This window comes from Tursiops truncatus, chromosome 1, assembly GCF_011762595.2.
Source record: "Tursiops truncatus isolate mTurTru1 chromosome 1, mTurTru1.mat.Y, whole genome shotgun sequence".
Classification (NCBI taxonomy): Eukaryota; Metazoa; Chordata; class Mammalia; order Artiodactyla; family Delphinidae; genus Tursiops; species Tursiops truncatus.
Window position 1 is genome coordinate 116,288,250 of NC_047034.1, and position 15,998 is coordinate 116,304,247.

The following is a 15,998-nucleotide window of genomic DNA, read 5'->3' on the forward strand; positions in this document are numbered from 1 at the left end:
ATGTAAGATACACGAATGGATAGTAAGCACGTGAAAAGATGCTCAACATGACTAATTAGGGAAATGCAAATCAAAACCACGATGAGATACCAACTCACTACCATGAGTGGCTACTATTAAAAAAACAGAAAACAAGTGTTGGCAAGGATGTAAAGAAACTGGAACCCTTGTGCAGTGCTGGTAGAAATTAAAAAATGGTACAACCACTATTATAAACAGTATGGCAATTCCTCAAAAAATTAAAAATAGAATTACCATATGATGCAGAAATTTCACTTCTGGGTATATACCCAAAATAACTGAAAGCAGGAATCTGAATAGATACTTGTACAGTCATGTTCACAGCAGCATTAGTCACAAAAGCCAAAAGGTAGAAGCAACCCAAGTTCCAGCAATGAATGAATGAATAAACAAAATGTGGTATATTCATAAAATCAAATGTTATCCAACTTGGGGAAAAAGAGGGAATTCTGACACATGCTACAACATGGATGAACCTTGAAAACATTTTGCTAAGTGAAGTAAGCCAGTCACAAAAAGGCAAATACTATGTAACTCCACTTATGAGGTACCTAGAGTAGTCAAATCAAATCCATAGAGACAGAATAGAGAATGGTGGTTGCCAGTAGCTGGTGGGAGCGGGAATAAAGAATTGCTGTTTAGTGGCTCCAGAGTTCCAGTTTTGCAAGATGAAAAGAGTTCTCAAGATTGGTTGCACAATAGTGTCAATGTACCTAATGCTACTGAAGTGCACATTTAAAAATGGTTAAAATGGTAAATTTTTTTTTTTTTTTTTGCGGTACACGGGCCTCTCACTGTTGTGGCCTCTCCCGTTGCAGAGCACAGGCTCCGGACGCGCAGGCTCAGCGGCCATGGCTCATGGGCCCAGCCGCTCCGTGGCATGTGGGATCTTCCCGGACCAGGGCACGAACCTGTGTCCCCTGCATCGGCAGGCGGACTCTCAACCACTGCGCCACCAGGGAAGCCCTAAAATGGTAAATTTTATGTTACATATATTTTACCACAATAAAATAAAGTTAAAATTAAAGGACTGTAATAGTGAGAACAAGCCTATCTGAATAACATAATTCTCTGAAAATAACTGTAATAGACTGTAAATTCACTTAAGGTAGGAAGATTTTTTTAAAGTAATACAATCTCCTTTTAAGAGTTATGAATATGATAACAACAAAAAAACGTGAAATAAATAAAAACCAAGTAAGTTTTAAACTACTTTAATAAACACTTTGAAGCATTTAAAACCCCAGATGAAATTTAAATACTGTAAACACAATACGCTCTGAGCAACAGACTTATTATTCAACTTCGTATTTCATTTTTTTTTTTTTTTTTTACCTGGCAGAGAGAATAGTACCAAGACAGAGGAAGATCAAATACTCTTAGTGCTGCTGTCCTCAGGGAAAACTGTGATTCACTTACTGTTTCTTCTGACATGACTCCTCTTCTAATCTTCAATAAATGAAACAAAAAATATATTAGCCACAAAGATTTCTGGTTATTCTACAAATGAAAGATACAAATTGAAAATTTAACTCTTTTTAAACAGCTTTCTTTTTTGCACTTAATTAAACAGCTGTCTTTTTTGCACACCAACCTGAATAAAATAACATTCTGAGCCAAATTTACTTGAGCTAAAAGTTTATTAATCACCAAAGTAACCAAAAAGAAAATGAGTTAGATTTCAATTTTGAGTTCAAGTAGTAAATTTTCCTTAGAAAAGTGCAGGTTCTAGATTCTCTCTTTTCTGGTTAAATAAATGTTTCAGCTGTTAAATAGTAATCTAAAATATTTTTCTTCCCACTTATTTCCGTCCAATAACAGCATTGGGTGGGGTCAGGTACTGAAAGAAATCTGATTGGAATCTTGACTCTAGGGGCTAAAAATGAACCTCAAGGCTCACTGAACTTCAGAACTCATGCATTTATTCTCCTACTGTCCCGTTTTAGAAAAATTTTTATTTTATACTGGAATATAGTTGATCCTACTATCCCATTTTAAAGCTCTTGAAAGAAATGACATACATGCTATGAAATTTTAATATTGTTTGAATGCCTATTTCTATTGAAACCAAAGAAAGAAACATCAGTTGTCCACAGAGAAGGCAGTCATCACTGAGAGAGGCCCTTAAAGGTAGCACAACGCTGACAGAAACATGATGGTTCAGGGTCTGGGTCTATGCTTTGTAGAGCCAGAAACTCAATTTTATCAGTGTACCCAGCTGGACACACACTAAACAAATTCACAGAGTATTAATATAGTTTACAAATTTGCTCATTTATAATAAGGAAATACACTATCTAGTGAAAGAATACCTTTATATGCTATCAAAACATACCCTTTCTGAAATAAGACTTTGCAGGGAGTTGAATTAAGTATAAAAGGCTGTGTGGTGAGCACAAAATTAATGGACCCTAAGGAATATTTCATACAAGCTGGGAAAGAGCCTGATGTACAAGAGTAGGCTTCCGCACTAGCCAGAATGTTTAGGCCTACCGAATTCAATACTTCTTTCCCTTGCAGAGTGCTGTACAAAATACCAAAGAGAAAACAGAAACTACCAACAATCCCTCTATAAAAACTTATTTGCTATACTTTAAGTCCTTTATTTCTGCATATATCTCTGTTCTCTTTTTCTAAACTCTAGTAGACTAATCCCTTCCGTTAATAAGCCCCTTTTTTTTTTGTTTTTTTTTTTTCGGACAACTATCAAAACTACTGATTAAGAGCTTCCCTGGTGGCGCAGTGGTTGAGAGTCCGCCTGCCGATGCAGGGGACGCGGGTTCGTGCCCCGGTCCGGGAAGATCCCACGTGCTGCGGAGCGGCTGGGCCCGTGAGCCATGGCCGCTGGGCCTGCGCTTCCGGAGCCTGTGCTCCGCAACGGCAGAGGCCACAGCAGTGAGAGGCCCGCGTACCGGAAAAAAAAAACAAAAAAACACAAACTACTGATTAAGTAGTAGTTTCCTTTCACATCAAGCACAGTAATACTTCTTAAGGTGAGTTACTGCTACTGACCGTTTACCTTTTCCCTATTAGGGACACTCAAGGAGTATAAACTTAATTCCCCCTCACTCATATTCTAATTAGAATATTTCAGCTCAGTGTAATTATTTCTAATTGAAGTACATTTATTCTAACCAACAAACTGTGATAGAGACATATTATTCAGAAATACAAAGGAAATCATGAAGAAACAGTTAAACAAGTGAAAAATAGACTTCTGAGGAATGAGACTAGGGATGTTGGGAGGCTGGGCAGGGAACCACTGTTTTTCATTATAAGTGCTTCTGTAATATTTGATTGTTTAAGTGCCTACATGTACTTCTTTTTTGAGATGTTACACAAAAAAAAGGAGGGGAAGCACATTTATCCCCCCCCTCAAAAAAAAAACCCCAAAAAACCTGACAATTTCTTTTAGAGAAACATTTTTGGTAACGACATAGATTCTGGATCATTAAAGCTATCTGTGCCATTGAATTAAAAATTAAAAAAAAAAAGATACTGAGAGTAATTCACCCAAAGTGATTTTCTCCATAACAGAGTTCCAGATTTTTAAGCAGAGGAGAAAGAAAATAAAGCAATCACTTCAATTTGCCGCAGGGGTTTTCTTAAAAGAATTCTGACAAATTTCTATTTTTGCATTCTAACCACCTCATTCCCTTTCATTTAAAATCACTGAGGAAGTGATTCCAAACTTAATCATTAATAACTGAATAGCTTTTAAAAACTGGTCATTTCAGTTGCTTTCATAAATATTAATTTTAAAAAACATGAAGGCAGATTCATGATTATTCAAATTTCGAGAGGGGGGTCTAAAACATCACTAAAAATATTATACTCTGTAATATTACTCGCTTCTCTCCATTCTAACCACGAGAGAGTTAAAAATAAGTGTCATAAATAGAATTTGTTTCTTAAACACCCTAAAATTGAACTTCATAATCCAAGCAAGAATGAAAGTCTGAAATATCCACAAAATTTTGATAATCTATACAACCGAAATCTGAGAAGATCCTTGAAATACAGCAAAAAATGCTTAGTTGCAATAATGATAAAAAATAAAGGTCTGTGCACGAGCACAGAGTCCTCCCTCCAGAAAATAAAAGTTGAAAAACTTTATTTACATTAGGCCTCTAACGCCACAAACCTCCCGATGCTAAATTATTCTCGGAAAGCATCTTCAAGGAAAGCGTAATCTTCCACATCCAAAAACCACTCCCTGCTCAAACCACTGACATTCTTGCAGGAACTTGTACCACACTAGCTGCCCCTCCCTCAGGCCTCCCTCACCCCCACCGCGCTCTCCTCTGAGGGCTTCCTTTTTCTTTACCAAGAGGACCAGGAAAGGGGCTCCCTCTCGGTTCAGCCGCCCCGACCGACCCTCGCTCCGGCTCCAAGCGGTCGCCAGCCCACCCTGATTCAGCGGTCCCGGGCGGGCCTCCCTCCGGCTTTCTGTTCTTCCACCCGCACTCGGAGTCCAGAGGTCGCAGGCTGGCGCTCCTGCCCGCCCAGCAGCCTCTACCCCGTGTCCGCTGCGACCCCACCCGACCCTCCGCCCGCCTGCTCCATCCGCGTACCTGGCGCTCCTGGGTAAGTGTAGCCTGCCCACGCCTACTTCCCCGCCGCAGCGAGCCGCAGGCCGACCCCGGGGGCGGAGTCCTTCCGGGGTCAGGAGTGGGAAGGTGGAGAGAAAGTCGCGGGGGCCTCCTAGCCTTTCTGCGTGAGGGGCTACGTGTGAAGCAGCTCCCGCCATTTTTGTTTAGGGTAGAGGCTCTCGCCCTGCCAGATAGATGTAAAATATAGAATGGAAGAATTGCATCCTCTTACAGTGCTGTCAAGAGCTAACATCCTAGTTCGTAACCATTTGAGGGCTCTAGGACCATACTATGAATCTGGTGAAAACTATGGGGACTTTTCCCCATATGTCATTTAAATACAGTGTTAAAAAAATACACTCACATACTATTAAAAGAAAAAATAGTGTGTGTGTGTGTGTGTGTGTGTGTGTGTGTGTGTATATATGAGGTTAGATGCCCAAAACCAATCCACAGGTCCCAGATTAAGAACTACTATAGATGCTCAGCCCCCAAACAAATTAATGTTGAGGTATTCCAATCCTGTAGTAATGATGAAGTTATTATTGATTTCAATTCCTCTTTAGCTTTTCTCCACATTTCCTACTGAATTAGGCTACCAAATAATATGTGAATATGGTCAACTCTGAGGGGTTAGGCAATGTATTCACAGCTCCGAGGTTCTAATACACAGTAAACTAATAGGGTGGGAGGGAGAACAACAGAAAACAACATGCTGTTTCTATGTGCAGTCCTGAGCCAAAACATTCCATCAGAACTGCAGATTTTAAAATTCCAATTTCTGAGCATATTTGTGGTGAAAAGCCAAAATAATTTTGTAAGGATTGCTAAAACATGAGAGCACATGCTACTATTCCTATCTAAGAATCAAGAACGAACAGTCTTTTCTGTTAGTGTTCGAAATTCCCATTTAATGAAATGGAAAATAGGGAGAATGGTAATGCCAGTGTCTGACGTTACCGGATGAACAATAGCTAAAAATACACAGACTGAGTTGTGTGTGAAAGTATTGTGCACTTGTGAACAGTGCTCTTGACACTTGAAGAACCTGGAATTTGTAAGGCTATGTTTGTTTATTCCTCCATCTCCTGTCTGTGCCTCCTCCCTATTTCCCACAACTTCCAAACGTTCAGCCTAATGGGAAGAACAGAAATAATGATGACTCCCACTTAAAGCAACTTTCCTATGAACACTCTCTCCTTTAATTCCACAATAACCATTATGAGAAAGATATTATTACACACTGGGTATGGATTTTACTCTTTAACAGGAGAATAAGAACTATCAGATTGTATTTATTTTGCTAAATCAGTGTAATTTGCTCCAAGCCTCTCTTCTCCTGGGTTACCAGAATATCCAATCTTAGTCATTATTGAATATATCAGGTAGGATGCTGTTAGCTAGAAGCAAAAGAAAACTGAACAAATAGTAGCTTCAACCATAGGACAGGGTGGTCCATGTGGATGTTAGCAACAGATGGACACAGTCTTATATTTGAACATTGATATCTTTGATATCTTCTGCTATCCTGGCCCAGGAAAAAAAATGGCACTTGGATTAATTCTAAAGGTCTGATCCTCCCCGAGATAACCAAAGTCATCATGTAGTGCTCACCAAACCAGGAAGTGGAATTCATGAAATAATATTAGTTGTTGCTATTGTTCAAATACTGAGGTACTTGCTACATCAACCATTAGTGAATTTGGGTATCCTGTCTGCATAGGATTGAAAAATACTGTGGAGCCAGATTGCCACGGTTTGAATTCTTTCTCTGCCACTTACTAGGTGCATGGTCTTAGGCAAGGTACTAACCCTCATTATGCCTCAGTTTCCTCATTGGGATGTTGAGAAGAGAAATGTAATAATACTTGTAAAGCACTAAGAATCTTATATAGGTATTTTTTTAGGATTAAAAAAATTTTTATTAGATTATAGTTGATTTACAATGTTGTGTTACTTTCTGCTGTACAGCAAAGTGAGTCAGTTATACATATACATATATCCTCTTTTTAAAATAAATTTATTTGTTTATTTATGGCTGCGTTGGGTCTTCCTTGCTGTGCGTGGGCTTTCTCTAGTTGCGGCGAGCGGGGGCTACCCTTTGTTGCGGTGTGCGGGCTTATTGCGGTGGCTTCTCTTGTGGAGCATGGGCTCTAGGCTCTTGGGCTTCAGTAGTTGTGGCACACAGGCTCAGTAGTTGTGGCTCGTGGCTTGTGGGCTCTAGAACGCAGGCTCAGTAGTTGTGGCGCACAGGCTTAGTTGCTCCATGGCATGTGGGATCTTCCTGGACCAGGGCTCAAACCCATGTCCCATGCATTGGCAGGCAGATTCTTAACAACGGTGCCACCAGGGAAGTCCCATAGTTATATATTTTATATGGTGGTGTGTATGTCGATCCCAATCTCCCATTTATCCCTCCCCACCTAAGATTCTTATATAAGTTTTTAACTTGGGTTATTTGTACTTCTGTGGAATCCAAGGATAAAACTCTTATTTCCATATAATTGGTTTCCTTGGTAATCTTACATATTTTATTTTATATGCATAGAAACATTACTTTGAGAAAGGGGTCCATAGGATTTACCAGAATGTCAATGGAATCCATTGACATCAAAATCCAATGACATCAAAAAATGGTTAAGAACTTAGAACATTCCCTGGCACATATTTCTAAGATATATGGCATATCAAGTGGGACTTTTCCATGTCTTTCAGCAGAAGCTCCAAAGCTGAGCGAAATAGATGCCAAGTGCCCTGAACATTCTAAAAAAGAATGCTAAATCATCCACACAGGGCATGCTAGGAGAAAGGGCAGCCCATTTAGCAACTCTTAGCCCTCATGTACCTCCAGGGAATGATGTGGCAGAATTGATCAAAAAAGATTGGAGAATGGAAATACTCAGGAGACAATTTTCTGGAGCACTGTGCCTTTTTCATTCTTCTTCCCCAAGAGTGGAGACAGAAAGGTACTTGCTTATTCCATCCTATCACCACCTTGAGCCAAGTGAAAGAATTTTAAGAAATTCAGACAATTTGACCTCTGTGCCCTGTAGTTTATGTCACCTGAAAAATCTAAAGGCAACAGACTACCCAAAGAGGCCTTTGATGACTGAGCAGAGAGAGAGGGCTGCAGCAGAAATGCCCTATACTAGCAATCTTGCAAGAAAAGTTTTCCTGTGGACCATGTGAACACCACAGAATGTAGCAGGCTTCAGTTATCTTAAAAGGTCGTATGTTGAAATCAGGAGTTAAGTGGACCATCTATTGATAAAAGGTTAGCTACAGATTTTTTCAAAGTATTAGGAAATGAAACAGTGAAAAGTGCCCAGCAAGGCAGGGGGAGGGGAAGTCATTGAGGAACACATAAAAGGGACCTATAAGAAAAGAGCCAGCTCTTAGGAGTGGGGCACAGGCAGAAAGCACCGAAGTCGTATTTAACTACACTGATTGGGTATATCTGATATTTTATTTCAGACATTTAGGATTACTGCTCAGTCCATCTGAGACAATATATGACCAGTGTACTTCACTAATTATTGATGGAAACAGTGCTTATCAAGTGACAACATTAAACCTGACCAAAGTCTAGCACTTTGACAATTAAAACCAATGACATTACCTAAGTAAATGAATTCTTTTAGGTAATTCATATACCCAATTACCGTTTCCATTAACTGCTAAAACCTGCAGAGTCCCCAGCAATAACTCAAGACCTCCTTTAAATCTACACAATGCCATAGGACATATACTGGCCCTTGTATCTTTGTTCTTATCACCCACCCAAGAGTGTTTGACAAGACTCCTCTACAAGTCAGAACTAAGCCAACCAAGGCATCTAGAACTCAGAGTATTGTTCTAGATGCTAATTTAGAACATCTATTCCATACACATCCAAATATTGCAGATTCAGTTCCTCAGAATGTTAAACATAGAGTACCACATGGCCCAGCAATTCTACGCTTAGACAATAACCAAGAGAAATGAGAACATACATTGAAGTAAAAATTTGTACATGAATGTGCATAGTAGCATTATGCATAATAGCTAAAAAACGAAAGCAACCCAAATGTCTATCAACTGATGAATGGATGAATAAAATGTAGTATATTCATATAATGGAATATTATTTGGCCATAAAAAGGAATGAAGTACTGATACATGCTACAACATGGGTAAACCTTGAAAACATGTTAAGAAGCCAGTCATAAAACATTATGTTCCTGTATGATTCTGTTTACATGAACCTCCAGAATAGGAAAATCTATTGAGAAAGTAAGTTAGTGACCGCCCAGGGCACAAAGGGCTGAGAGGAAATGGAGGGGACTCCTTAAAGGGTATGGGACTTCTAATGGGTATGGGGTAGTGAGATATTCTAAACTTAGACTGTGGTACTAGTTGTGCAAATCTGTGAATATGCTAAAACTTATTCAATTGTGTACTTTAAATACATGAATTATATAGCATGTGAATTGTATCTCAATAAAGCTGTTACCCCCCAAAATTATTATTGCCATTTCTTAGGTCAAAAAATCGAGGCTTAAAGAGATTATGAAAATGATAAAACCTAGAGATCTGAGGCCAGAGACTGATGTAGCGCATGCTCTCCCTGCATTGCCTCAGTAGTTATCAAAATGCTAAGCTGCTCCAATAAGAGGCATGCGTTCCATTGGAAAGTATTTACATCAAAATGTAAAATAAAGTGTAAACAACACAGATGTTTTTCTATTAAGAGTTTAGGTAAGCCAGTTTATTCTAAAGTTACTTTAAAGTAAAGAGCAATAGGGAAAAGAAATGAAGATGGTGGAATAGAAGGACGTGCACTCACTCCCTATTGCGAGAGCACCAGAATCACAACTAACTGCTGAACAGTCATCGAAAGGAAGACACTGGAACTCACCAAAAAAGATACGCCACATCCAAAGACAGAGGAGAACCTGCAATGAGATGGTAGGAGAGGTGCAATCACAATAAAATCAAATCCCACAACTGCTGGGTGGGCGACTCACAAACTGGAGAACACTTATACCACAGAAGTCCACCCAGTAGAGTGAAGGTTCTGAGCCCCACGTCAGCCTTTCCAACCTGGGTGTCCGGCAACAGGAGGAGGAATTCCTAGAGGATCAGACTTTGAAGGCTAGTGGGATTTGATGCAGGACATTGACAGGTCTGGGGGAAACAGAGACTCCAGTCTTGGAGGGCACACACAAAGTAGTGTGTGCATCAGGACCCAGGGGAAGGAGCAGTGACCCCATAGGAGACTGAACCAGACCTACCTGCTAGTGTTGGAGGGTATCCTGCAGAGACAGGGTGGCGATGGCTCACTGTGGGGACAAAGACACTGGCAGCAGAAGTTCTGGGAAGTACTCCTTGCTGTGAGCCCTCCCAGAGATGGCCATTAGCCCCACCAAAGGGCCTGTAGGCTCCAGTGCTGGGTCGCCTCAGGCCAAACACCCAACAGGGAGGGAACCCAGCCCCACCCATCAGCAGACAAGCAGATTAAAGTTTTACTGAGCTCTGCCCACCAGATCAACAGTCAGCTCAACCCACCACCAGTCCCTCCCTTCAGGTAGTGTGCACAAGCCTCTTAGATAGCTTCATTCACCAGAGTACAGACAGCAGAAGCAGAACTAAAATCCTGCAGCCTGTGGAAGGAAAACCCCATTCACAGAAAGACAGACAAAGTGAAAAGGCAGAGGACTTTGTACCAGATGAAGGAACAATATAAACCCCCTGAAAAACAACTAAATGAAGTAGAGATAGGTAAACTTCCAGAAAAAGAATTCAGAATAATGATAGTGAAGATGATCCAGGACCTCAGAAAAAGAATGGAGGCAAAGATCGAGAAGATGCAAGAAATGTTTAACAAAGACAGAGAAGAATTAAAGGACAAACACCTAGAAGAATTAAAGAACAAACAAACAGAGATAAACAATACAATAACTGACAGGAAAAATACACTAGAAAGAATCAATAGCACAATAACTGAGGCAGAAGAACGGATAAGTGACCTGGAAGACAGAATGGTGGAATTCACTGCCACGGAACAGAATAAAGAAAAAAAGAATGAAAAGAAATGAAGACAGCCTAAGAGACCTCTGGGACAATATTAAACACACCAACATTCGAATTATAGGGGTCCCAGAAGGAGAGAAGAGAAGGAAAGAAACCTATCAAAGAAAATATTTGAAGAGATTATAGTCGAAAACTTTCCTAACATGGGAAAGGAAATAGCCACCGAAGTCCAGGAAGCGCAGAGAGCCCCAGGAAGGATAAACCCAAGGAGAAACACGCCAAGACACACAGTAATCAAATTGACAAAAATTAAAGACAAATTATTGAAAGCAACAAGGGAAAAATGACAAGTAATATACAAGGGAACTCCCATAAGGTTAACAGCTGATTTCTCAGCAGAAACTCTGCAAGCCAGAAGAGAGTGGCACAATATATTTAAAGTGATGAAAGTTAAGAACCTGCAACCAAGATTACTCTACCTGACAAGGATCTCATTCAGATGCGATGTTGAAATCAAAAGTTTTACAACAGGAAAAGCTAAGAGAATTCAGCACCACCAAATCAGCTCTACAACAAAGGCTAAAGGAACTTCTCTAAGTGGGAAACACAAGAGCAGAAAAGGACCGACAAAGACAAACCCATTACATTAAGAAAATGGTAATAGGAACATACATATCAAAAATTACCTTAAACTTGAATGGATTAAATGCTCCAACCAAAAGACACAGGCTCGCTAAATGGATACAAAAACAAGACCTATATATATGCTGTCTACAAGAGACCCACTTCAGACCTAGGGACATATACAGACTGAAGGTGAGGGGATGAAAAAAGATATTCCATGCAAATGGAAATCAAAAGAAAGCTGGAGTAGCAATACTCAGATAAAATAGACTTTAAAATACAGAATGTTAAAAGGAGGGACACTACATAATGATCAAGGGACCAATCTAAGTAGAATATATGGCAATTATAAACATATATGCGCCCAACATAGGAGCACCTCAATGCATAACGGAACTGTTAACAGCTATAAAAGAGGAAATCGACAGTAACACAGTAATAGTGGGGAACTTTAGCACCTCACTTACACCAATGGATAAATCATCCAGACAGAAAATTAATAAGGAAACAAAAGCTTTAAATGACACAATAGACCTGATAGATGTAATTGATATTTATAGGACACTCCATCCAAAAACAGCAGATTATACTTTCTTTGCAATTGCACAGGGAACATTCTCCAGGATAGATCACATCTTGAGTCACAAATCAAGCCTCGGTAAATTTAAGAAAATAGAAATAATACCAAGCATCTTTTCCAACCACAACGCTATGAAATTAGAAATCAATTACAGGGAAAAAATGTAAAAAACACAAACACATGGAGGCTAAACAATATGTAACTAAATAGCCAAGAGATCACTAAAGAAATCAAAGAGGAAATCAAAAAATACCTAGAGACAAATGACAACGAAAACAGGATGATCCAAAACCTATAGGATGCAGCAAAAGCAGTTCTAAGACGGAAGTTTATAGCAGTACAAGCCTACCTCAAGGAACAAGAAAAATCTCAAGTAAACAATCTCACCTTATACCTAAAGTAACTACAGAAAGAAGAACAAACAAAACCCAAAGTTAGTAGAAGGAAAGAAATCATAAAGATCAGATCAGAAAAAAATGAAATAGAAACAAAGAAAAGAGTAGCAAAGATCAATAAAACTAAAAGCTTGTTCTTTGAGAAGATAAACAAAATTGATAAACCTTTAGGCAGGCTCATCAAGAAAAAGAGGGAGGGCTTCCCTGGTGGAGCAGTGGTTGACAGTCCGCCTGCCGATGCAGGGGACACGGGTTCGTGCCCCGGTCCGGGAAGATCCCACATGCTGCGGAGTGGCTGGGCCCGTGAGCCATGGCCGCTGAGCCTGCGCGTCCGGAGCCTGTGCTCTGCAACGGGAGAGACCACACCAGTGAGAGGCCCGCATACCACAAAAAAAGAAAAAAGAAAAAGAGGGAGAGGACTCAAATCAATAAAATTAGAAATGAAAACAGAGAAGTTACGACACCGCAGAAATACAAAGCTTCAGAAGAGAATACAACAAGCAACTATATGCCAATAAAATGGACAACCTAGAAGAAATGGACAAATTTCTTAGAAAGGTATAAGCTTCCAAGACTGAACCAGGAAGAAATGGAAAATATGAACAAACCAATCGCAAGTAATGAAAATGAAACTGTGATTAAAAATCTTCCAACAAGCAGAAGTCCAGGACCAGATGGCTTCACAGGTGAATTCTATCAAACATTTAGAGAAGAGCTAACACCCATCCTTCTCAAACTCTTCCAAAAAATTGCAGCGGAAGGAACACACCCAAACTCATTTTATGGGGCCACCATCACCCTGATACCAAAACCAGATGAAGATACTACAAAAAAAGAAAATTACAGACCAATACCACTGATGAATATAGATGCAAAAATCCTCAACAAAACACTAGCAAACAGAATCCAACAACATATTAAAAGGATCATACACCGTGATCAAGTGGGATTTATCTCAGGGATGTAAGGATTCTTCAATATATGCAAATTAATCAATGTGATACACCATAGTAACAAATTAAAGAATAAAAGCCATATGATCATCTCAATAGATGCAGAAAAAGCTTTTAACAGAATTTAACACCCATATGATAAAAAACTCTCCAGAAAGTGGGCATAGAGGGAACCTACCTCAACATAATAAAGTCCATATATAACAAACCCACAGCAAATATCATTCTCAAACTGAAAGCATTTCCTCTAAGATCAGGAACAAGACAAGGATGTCCTGTCTCACTACTGTTATTCAACATTGTTTTGGAAGTCCTAGCCATGGCAATCAGAGAAGTAAAAGAAATAAGAGGAAAACAAATTGGAAAAGAAGAAGTAAAACTGTCACTGTTTGCAGATGACATGACACCATACATAGAGAATCCTAAAGATGCCACCAGAAAGCTACTAGAGTCAATCAATTAATTTGGTAAAGTTGCAGAATAGAAAATTAATTCACAGAAATCTCTTGCATTCCTCTACACTAACAACGAAAGATCAGAAAGAGAAATTAAGGACACAATCCCATTCACCATTGCAACAAAAAGTATAAAATACCTAGGACTAAACCTACCTAAGGAGGTAAAAAAGCTGCACTCAGAAAACTATAAGACACTGATGAAAGAAATCAAAGATGACACAAACAGATGGAGAGATATACCATGTTCTTGATTGGAAGAATCAATATTGTGAAAATGACTATACTACCCAAAGCAATCTGCAGTTCATTGTAATCCCTTTCAAATTACCAGTGGCTTTTTTTTTTTACAGAACTAAAACAAAAAAAATCTTAAAATTTGTATGGAGACACAAAAGACCCCGAATAGCTAAAGCAGTCTTGAGGGGAAAAAATGGAGCTGGAGGAATCAGACTCCCTGACCTCAGACTATACTACAAAGCTACAGTAATCAAGACAATATGGTACTGGCACAAAAACAGAAATATAGATCAATGGAACAGGATAGAAAGCCCAGAGATAAAGCCACACACCTATGGTTAACTAATCTATGACAAAGGAGGCAAGGATATACAATGGAGAAAAGACAGTCTCTTCAATAAGTGTTGCTGGGAAAACTGGACAGCTACATGTAAAAGAATGAAATTACAACACTCCCTAACACCATACACAAAAATAAACTCAAAATGGATTAGAGACCTAAATGTAAGACTGGACACTATAAATCTCTTAGAGGAAAACATAGGAAGGACACTCTTTGACATAAATCACAGCAATATCTGTTTTGATCCACCTCCTAGAGTAATGGAAATATAAATGAAAATAAACAAATGGGACCTAATGAAACTTAAAACGTTTTGAAAAGCAAAGGAAACTACAAACAGGATGAAAAGACAACCCTCAGAATGGGAGAAAATATTTGCAAATGAATCAAAGGACAAAGGATTAATCTCCAAAATATATAAACAGCTCATGCAGCTCAATAGTAAAAAAACAAACAACCCAATCCAGAAATGGGCAGAAGCCCTCCATAGACATTTCTCCAAAAAAGACACACAGATGGCCAAGAAGCACATGAAAATTTGCTCAATATCACTAATTATTAGAGAAATGCAAATCAAAGCTACAATGAGGTATCACCTCACACCAGTCAGAATGGACATCATCAGAAAATCTACAAACAACAAATACTGGAGAGGGTGTGGAGAAAAAGGAACCCTCCTGCCCTGCTGGTGGGAATGTAAATTGATACAGCCACTATGGAGAACAGTATGGAGGTTCCTTAAAAAACTAAAAATAGAATTACCATATGACCCAGCAATCCCACTACTGGGCATATACCCAGAGAAAGCCATAATTCAAAAAGACACATGCACCTCAATGTTCATTGCAGCACTATTTACAATAGCCAGGTCATGGAAGCAACCTAAATGCCCAACGGATAAAGAAGTTGTGGTACATATATACAATGGAATATTACTCAGCCATAAAAAGGAACGAAATTGGGTCATTTGTTGAGATGTGGATGGATCTAGAGACTGTCATACAGAGTGAAGTAAGTCAGGAAGAGAAAAATAAATATCGTGTATTAACGCATATATGTGGAATCTAGAAAAATGGTACAGATGAACTGGTCTGCAAGGCAGAAATAGAGACACAGATGTAGAGAATAAATGTATGGCTACCAAGGGGGGAAAGTGGCTCGAGGGGTGGTGGTGTGATGAATTGGGAGATTAGGATTGACATGTATACACTAATATGTATAAAATAGATAACTAATAAGAACCCACTGTATAAACAAATACATAAAATTAAATTAAAAAATGTAAAAAAAAAAAAAGAGCCAGAGGGACTTCCCTGGTGGTCCAGTGGCTAAGACTCTGGTCTCCCAAGGCAGGAGCTAGATACTGCATGCCACAGCGAAGATCCCACACGCAGCAGGGAATATCCTGCGTGCCTCAACTAAGACCTGGCACAGCCAAATAAATAAATAAATATTTTAAAAAAATAAAGAGCAATCATAGTAAAATTAAACCTCAAGGAAACAAGAATTCTTATTTTGTACATTTGGAATTCATAACGTTACAAAGGTCTAGAAAACCATGTGCTATTTCTAAAAGTAATAAAATGGAAAGAACTATATCTGCTGTCTATACATTTAAATGATAAACATTTTTAAACGTATAAGAAAATTACTGGGACTTCCCTGGTGGCGCAGTGGTTAAGAATCCGCCTGCCAACTCAGGGGCACGGGTTTGAGCCCTGGTCCAGAAAGATCCCACATGCCATGGAGCAACTAAGCCTGTGCACCACAACGACTGAGCCTG

At 39.2% G+C, this 15,998-nt stretch overlaps 1 protein-coding gene across 7 annotated transcripts in view; it reads right to left on the reverse strand.

Moving 5' to 3' along the window:
- The window catches only part of MIGA1 (mitoguardin 1), a 98,969-nt gene extending 94,316 nt beyond the window's left edge, over positions 1–4,653 (reverse strand). For 5 of the 7 annotated variants that reach the window (XM_073788154.1, XM_073788145.1, XM_033864574.2 and 2 more), the window contains exon 1: positions 1,357–1,464. In XM_073788154.1, the coding sequence (XP_073644255.1) occupies positions 1,357–1,455 (99 nt within the window). In that variant the 5' untranslated portion in view covers positions 1,456–1,464. Of the gene's footprint in view, positions 1–1,356; positions 1,471–4,348; positions 4,419–4,595 lie in introns of those variants that run through there. The other 2 variants (XM_073788137.1, XM_073788143.1) reach the window with 2 other exon arrangements.
- Between the last annotated feature and the right edge of the window lie 11,345 nt (positions 4,654–15,998).